This window comes from Antedon mediterranea, chromosome 7 (genome assembly GCF_964355755.1).
Source record: "Antedon mediterranea chromosome 7, ecAntMedi1.1, whole genome shotgun sequence".
Taxonomy (NCBI): Eukaryota; Metazoa; Echinodermata; class Crinoidea; order Comatulida; family Antedonidae; genus Antedon; species Antedon mediterranea.
Window position 1 is genome coordinate 25,404,203 of NC_092676.1, and position 8,271 is coordinate 25,412,473.

General features: G+C 33.6%; 1 protein-coding gene across 2 annotated transcripts; it reads left to right on the plus strand.

Annotated features, from left to right (window-relative positions):
- The first annotated feature begins 280 nt into the window (after positions 1 to 280).
- LOC140054355 (uncharacterized) lies at positions 281 to 8,014 on the plus strand. Of its 2 annotated transcripts, none has more exons than XM_072099318.1 (11): positions 281 to 410; positions 637 to 851; positions 1,492 to 1,938; positions 2,154 to 2,183; positions 2,284 to 2,338; positions 4,851 to 4,998; positions 5,717 to 5,766; positions 6,240 to 6,374; positions 6,672 to 6,783; positions 6,896 to 6,962; positions 7,458 to 8,014. In XM_072099318.1, exons 2-11 carry the CDS (start codon positions 644 to 646, stop codon positions 7,547 to 7,549), a joined length of 1,344 nt encoding a protein of 447 aa, XP_071955419.1. In that variant the 5' UTR covers positions 281 to 410; positions 637 to 643; the 3' UTR covers positions 7,550 to 8,014. The 2 variants fall into 2 exon arrangements, with proteins under 2 accessions (XP_071955419.1, XP_071955418.1); XM_072099317.1 differs by having other exon boundaries at positions 284 to 406.
- Positions 8,015 to 8,271: the final 257 nt, after the last annotated feature.

Below are 8,271 nucleotides of genomic sequence, written 5' to 3' on the forward strand. Positions count from 1 at the left end.
TAAATAACATACAAAAATTATGTTATTTTGTACCAAAAAAAACAGCAATATTCAAACAATATTATTTTTGCTTTAAAATGTGTTCATAGTATTTTTTAAATGTTATTTAGAATGTTTATAAGTTAAAGTGTTGATGACAAGCCTAACAAATTCGTTATTTTATTGTTATGCCAACCTCAAGTGACGAAAACAACGTGGGGAGAGAAACGGAAGTAACGGATTTTAAATGTCAACTGAATGTCAGTCACGTGCTCAATAGAGGGCGCAATTCAAAGAGATTACAGACTCTGTCTTGGATATTTTGGTTTTCGATGGTTGATTGGCATCGCTATTTTGACTATCTAACTAAAGAAAGAGATTTATTTTATTTGAAACCAACAAAAGCATATTAACTGTACATTTTACTGTAAGTAAGTGTAATCTCTATAAAAATAGACGTTGATTTTATTTCAAACTTGACTGTTTTCTGTCATCAACATATTTGTCCTGCACGGCAGCAAGATCTCACTATCTTACTGCACTACTGTGCATCATGTCATTATTCCGATAATATGATAATACCACATAAAAAAATAGATTGTTTCTAGGCAAAAATGATCTGATGAATTTGTAGAAAGCATTCTTTCTATTTTTTAGGAACAACATGAGTTTCAATTTTGGCGGTGGGGCCGCAGCTGCACCAGGAGGCTTCTCATTTGGAGCTCCTAAACCAGCGACGGCAGCTGCACCAGCAACTAGTGGCTTCTCTTTTGGAACTCCTGGTGCGTCTTCCGCAGCCAATCCTGTAGGAGGAACAACAGCCGGTATCACTGGGGGTATAGCTGCTGGTGCACCTTCTGGATTTTCATTTGGTATTCAAACAAATATTATTAACACAGTTGACAGGAAGATAGCACTAGGGGAACATGCTCCCCTTGTTTGACAGCTAAATGAAATTTTAAATTACTTTTTTGTATCTAAATTTAAATGTTTGTGCTCCTCTTGAGGCTTGTTTGGTTTCCTTTTAGCAAGATACTTTACCTACGTTTGCCTCTCTCCACCCAGGTGTATAATGGGAACCCGGTTAAACACAACTTTGCGCTGATTACTAGCTGCATTGGGAGTATGTTTCCATACGTGTTTGATCTCCCAAAAAAAAAAAATGACTGGGGTAATAATGTTCAGCGCTTAGAGGTTTCACAACATTAGGCGCTATATAAATCCAGGATATTATTATTATTTATTATAGCACTCCCTTCTTGTCAATTGTATTACCCACTATACGATCCTCAAAAGAGGTGCGTCATTTGTCCGATGTCAGTCATACCTTATGAATACCATGACACACCCCATCAAAAAGCAATCTACCTTTAGATGACCATGAAGCACCCATTTTGACACATTGTTGTTCATGATATGGTAGGTGGTAAAGTAAGGGATGTATATATAACTTAATTTAAAATATGCAACAATGACTGAATTATTTATAATATGATAATTATTATTTATCAGGGGCAGCTGCCAGTCAACCTCAAAGTAACATTGGAACAGCTCAAAAGAGTACAGGATTCACATTAGCTGGCAGTACACCCATCAAACCAGCAGGACAGGGTCTAAATCTAGGCTTGACACAAGTCTCAACAGGGCCTACTGCAGGCTTTACTACAGGAGGACAAGGCGCAGCAAAGCCTGCCACTCAGACTACAGGTCTTGGTATTATGCCTGCAGCCACTAAACCTGCTGCTACTTCAGCTAAAACAGGAGGCTTAACTCTTGGTGGTCTGGGTACTTCGACACCAGTTACCAAAGCAAGTGGTTTAAGTTTAGGAGGGTTAGGAGGGTTAGGCTCGGGTACACTTGGTTCAACTACACCTGCAGCTTCCAAAGCAGGGGGCTTGACCCTAGCAACACCAGCTACGAAATCAGGAGGGCTAACACTTGGCGGAGCTGGAGCTACAGGTAACCATGTATATATTTATTTTATTTCTGTATATTCTTTGCTAAGTATAATTTCATTTACTGAAAAGATTAAAAGGTAGTAAATAGTTTTAGCATACTATATAAAAATAAATGTTATAGGTGTGATGTGTTTTAATAACTGATTACTCTTACTACAGTATTACTTTCTTTAAAGTATTGATTCTATACTTTACACTGTTTTTGTTTTACTGTAGGTGCTTTGGGAGGAGCCAAACCAACCCTTAGTAAGTACAGCATTTTGTTCTGATAGTGTGGTATATTGGCAAGGAATAAACTAAATTTAATGATATAGATATTTATAATAAATTTGTTTTCTTTTTGTAGATCTTGGAAAAACAACAACGGCATCAACTACTGGAGCTGCAGGAATCACAGCTGCGTAAGTTTTCTGTAATACATCCTCTATAGTTTCAATCAATGCTGTATTATGGGTTAAAAAACTTTTTCAATTTCCACACTCCCAACAACATTTGTAGATGTGATCAAATCATCTCCTAAATGGACCAATTTCAATTCAATTCATACACATTTATTCAGTTATTTTACAATAATAACTTGGGCCCGCACTAGAGGCAATAGCTTGTCTCATGAGGGCCCCTACAATAAATATATGCAAAATGAATAAAATGAAATACTGTGTATAAAAAAATAGACAACTAGAGGGGACTCAGAGAGTACAAACCTCCGCCTACTGTAAAATTCCCCTACATAAAATGCCCCCTGAATATTTTTTTTTTACATTTTTTTTTATTAGTTCTAAGTGTAAATATGTTAACTGCACACTACAAAGTTGTGGATGACAGTGTGGTGTAATGGTTATGTATCCAGCCTCTCATAGTTGAGATCGCTGGTTCAAGTCCCACTGAGGGTTTTTTTTAGGTGATCATTTAGAATAAAATGATCACCTATTGTTATTGTATGAAATCTTTATTATTATTTTTTTTCTTTTTATTGTTTCTGTACACTATTTTGTGTAACAATTATCTCAAAAAGTTTAATGTCAATGATTACCAAAATTTCAGAATATCTTTCAAATAATATAACTTAATCCTAATGAGCTTTCCAGCGTGATCACTCATCCGTGACGTCATTTATACGCCATTTTGTGAAATCACATTATCAATCATATCTCCATAATTCATTATGACATATTAATGAAATTCACTACAGGTAAACTTCAGGTCAAGGGTAAAAATATTAGCAAATAAAAAGGTTTGAAGGTCATGCACGTGAAATCGCGCGTTAAAAATTTAAAACGCGCAAAATTAGGTTTTGATCAATTTAGAGCATGAATTAGGCCATTTGCGCGTTTCAAAAAATTACTGCGCAAAAATGCGTTTTTGTGCGCACGATTCTTAAAATGCGTAAAAAATAAAATTTGATGTATAAATCACATTCTACTCACAATCCTTAGTACATTCACCAATTTTGAGTCCATTCCGACTTAAAATAACGCTATACGGGCACGTTAAAAATGACAAAATGCGCACACTAATTGTACAAAAGTGCTAAAAATGGTAAAAAATAAGGACTTTTTTAAATGAATATAACTCTTCAGAATGGCAGATGACCCCCAATTTTTTTAACTTATTATGGAAGCCAATAAGATGTAGATACAAATGTATATACACATTAGACGTACAAAATGGTATGACGTCATCAAATGGCCACTTGAATTTAAAAATTAGGAATTTTTTTCTTTTTGTGTGGGTTATCACATTCAATAGAGCGCATCTCCGTTATTTGAGCCCGATTTTCGCACAACTTTTAGTATGTGCTTGCTCAATTAATTATTCTTCTAATGAGTTGTCAACATTTTTATTTTGATGACGTCATCACGCGTAAAAACTTGAATAACCTAGGTCGTGTAATTTCAGCTACACCATACATTTGAATATCTTATAGCTCTTCAGAATTAAAGGTGACCTTGAAGATTATAACTTATTATGAAAGCTGATGAAATGTAGATATGAATTCATATTAAAATTAAGCCTATCGGATGTTGTGATGTTATCATATGGCCAGTTGAAGTTAAAAAGTAGTTTTTAAATTTCTTTAGTCAAAGTTATACAAATTTCAAAGACCGCGCATTGCGCTTCTACGTGTCAAATTTTCTTCCAATCCTTATATTTATTTGCTCAATTCATTATCTTTCGAAATTGTCATCTTCGAGTTTATTTTGATATATCCATCATACCAAAACATTATAAGATGATGTGTGTCCCGTAATTTCACCTATGCTACACTGTATATAGATATACAGTATATACTGTATATTGTATATGGCATATACCGGTAATAGGCACAACTCAACACTATACATATAATAGGATGGAATGTATCATCATTTTCCGATCGTATGATAACGTACGTGCATGTTTAAAACAAATTATTTTCAGTAATTAATTAATTAATGTCAATAAAATGATAAAAATGATCACCTATAATTCGTCAAAGTGACGAATTAAATTCTAGTTTTATATTATTTTTTTATTTATTTTTTTTTTTTTGTGGACCTTGATCTTTGACCCTGACCCTTCAAAATTTAACCACAATTATATGATGTGTCATTGATCATTGTGGCTAAGTTTGGTGAGAATCGGATCAAAACTGTGGTCTCTAGGCAGTAAAATAGTTTTTTGTTAGTTGTGACCTTGACCTATGACCTTTCCCCCTCAAATTCGAACTCGTCCGAGCTTTTTGGCCATAGATCATTGTGTCCAAATTTGGTTAGAATCGGATAAAAACTGTGGCCTCCAGGCTGTTCACAGACACACACACAAACACACACACAAACATACAGGGGTGAAAACATAACCTCCTTGTAATAATGTACACTGAGAAATATATAGGTGCCCTCATATTTATGTTAAGGTTTTAACTTTTCCCAGTCCTGCAGGCCCAACAATGAATTACAGAGAGTTGGAAGAAGCCATTAACAAATGGACGGTAGAATTAGAAGAACAAGAAAAAGTGTTTCTACAACAAGCTACACAAGTCAACGCCTGGGATAGGTTACTGGTAGAAAATGGCGAAAAGGTGTGTTTCTTTTATTTTAGACAAACATATACACAAGATGCTCTACATAAACAAAGACTTATTATTAAGTCTTTGGGAGTGGAGTTGTAAATTGTCATGAGAAAAAAACCCTGACATATGACAGGTCTTGAACCCATGACCCTTAGATTGGTAGCCAAGCATCATAACCAAGCATCATAACAATAAAGATTGAGTGGAGCCAAGCCACAGCTCCACTCAATCTTTTTAATCTTAGTAGTGAATCCTAAATACTGGTAGTGAAGTGAATAATGGTTGTGAACCATCAGTAGTAATTATATGTGTTTGTTTTGTTTGGACTGCATTGAGCTCTGTCTATACTATCAACTATGTTGATGTTGATACCAAATATGGTAGTGATATGACATCATCATGTCCATATATGGCACATCACATGAAGTTTGATAGTGTAGACAAGGGTTTAGTAGAGAATCCTTAAAAGAAAGAATGTTTGTGGACTATCAGTAGCAATTATATGTGTTTGAAACTCAAAAAAGTGTGATGTGCCCAAATATGGTAGTAATATACCCAAATATGGTAGTGATATGACATCATCTTGTCCATACATCTGTCACATAAAGTTTGATAGTGTAGATAGGGCTTTAGATGTTTTAGATAATTCAATAAACCAATATTCCCTATGTTATTACCAGCAATAAGATGATTATACATTAGTATCATTTTGTTCCAATTCCAACAGATAACAGTTTTACATAATGATGTGGAAAAAGTCAAAACAGATCAACAAAGGTATTTCATATAGTATATTATATATTTTTATTTAATATTTAGATTGTATTGTTTCAGTATCATATAGTTAATACATACTAAATTTTTTGTTAAAGTTGGAAGTTTCATCTATGTTTTCTCAAAATGTTATGTATGTATATTTGTTTATAACATTTAGCTAAACTTTCCTCATTGATTAACTTTGCTGTTTTTATGGTTTTATGTACTTTATTTTGAAATGGCTAAAAATAAATATGATATATAAATACAAAGGCAAATTATTTTGTTTAAAAAGTGACAATGCTGTCGGTATCAGTGGCTGGATCTCAATGGAGTTACAAAAAAGCAAAAATCTCAATCAAAATGATAAAGTAAAACAACAAGAATGGTTTGTAGAGAGCTTTCTGCCAACACTAGCCTTTCATGATATGATATATGATTTGATTTTTGCTTAAGAGTTGCCATACAAACAAATTAACATCTATATTATCCAGGTTGGAACATGAATTAGATTACATTGTTGCGCAACAAAGAGAACTTGAAGACATGTTAACACCTTTAGAGGAATCCATCAAAACGCAACAGGGCTCGTTATTCACGCAGCATGCTGATGTTGAACGCGAACACACGTAAGTAGCATCTTAGAAAAAGAATATCTTTTTTAAAGATGTACTGTCCCCAAAAACATGAAAAATGAAGATTAATTAAATCGGTATTTGAATAGGTTATGTAGAAAAACTGGAAAAAATAATGTTTTCACTAATAAATGGATAAATTCAACCAAAACTCCTTGGCTGGCAAGCAATTTGACTATTTTTTACTTAAAATGACTTGATAAATCTAATTTTATACTGTATGTACGGTTTTCGATAGTCCGAAATAAAGAATACTTAGACAAAAAATATCAATATTGATTGTTTTATCAGGTATCAATTGGCAGAAACAATAGACAGCCAATTAAAGAGAATGGTGCAAGATTTGAAAGAAGTTATTGAACATCTGAACACATCAAACACTGCAGGAGAAGCTAATGATCCTGTAAGTGACTCATAGATATGCTCTTCTATACCTTTATTAGTTCTTTTAACTTTGCAATGTGTCACAGTTTCATGTCATGGATTGGATGATAATAATGCACTATTTTTTTCAGATTCACCAGATTGCAAAAATTTTGAATGCACATATGGACTCGCTACAGTGGATTGATCATAACACAGGTGAGCTATGAACACCTGATCGTTAATGTAAATTATTATAAATTAAGGACTTCAGTTAAATAGGTGTCGTAGTTGAGTGAGAACGTACGTTAAATAAGTGCCACAGTTGAATAAATGTTCTAGTCAAATAGATCTTGTAGTCGAGTAAGAGCCTCGGTCAAATAAGTGTTGTAGACGAGTATTTGAATAAGCGCCTTAGCTGAATAAGTATTGCAATAAAAAAAATGTAACTTATTAAGTTTGTAAATTTAGAAAACGTCTTCTTTAAGTTTTTTAAATCAAGTAAACTTCTTGGGTAAATAGGTGTTGCGGCCATCTTAGCATCTAAGCCAAATAAGCACCTAAGACGAATAAGCACCTTAGGCGAATAAGCACCTTAGGCGAATAAGCACCTTAGGCGAATAAGTTTTTGCAGTTTTTAATTATCAATGAGGTAGGAATAATAGAACTGAGCTAAGAGAAGTAAATGTTAATATAGATGTTTTTTTTATACAGCAATGTGTCAGAGGAAAGTTGATGAGATTGCCAGACAAAGTGAGATTGTACGTAGAGATCAGGAAAGGAACGTCCAACTAGCTTTTGATTGAGAGCTTCAATGCACTATTTCTATTACAGACAGATCTAGGCATAAAATATCAACAACTGAATGCTAGGTAATCTAACAACAGGGTGCTGAGCTCTGGAGATCAAAGAATTTATCTGTGGCTGTGACACCATCAGAACAGACACTGCACGTTGCAGAGAATATTAACATGATACAGAACTGTTGCTATTTGTCGAAGTCAGACCTAAGATCAAAGGACTGTTACGAGCTCAGTGTCCTGTTGTTAGATTGCCTTGGTTTATTTAGGTTGTACATGTATCTGTATTATTGTATATTTTTATATTTGTGCATCAGAGAAGTGAATGAGTTCATTCAGGCACATACACCAGGCATACAGAATCTAAATAAAATATCAACAACGCCATTTCTGAAAAAAAATATGAAAAAAAATCACATTTTTGTTATTCTACATTTTTAAAAAAGAAATAAAAATTATCAAAGAAATAAAACTTATGTATTATACAATGTATAGAATTATGTGTGATCTTGAGAAGATGAATGATTTAGCTTGTGGAAATTTTTTTACGGTCTTCATGTGTCATTAAATCGGAATCTTATTTTTTCACTTCGATAGACGATAAAAACAAATACGTATGGACAGCTTAACAGATAGCTTAATGTGTAAATCAGTAGCTAGACTTATAAGACTGTATTGTCTTTTTTATGTTAGTCCACCAGTCGGCGTTTCGATTTTTTTCTGAAAAT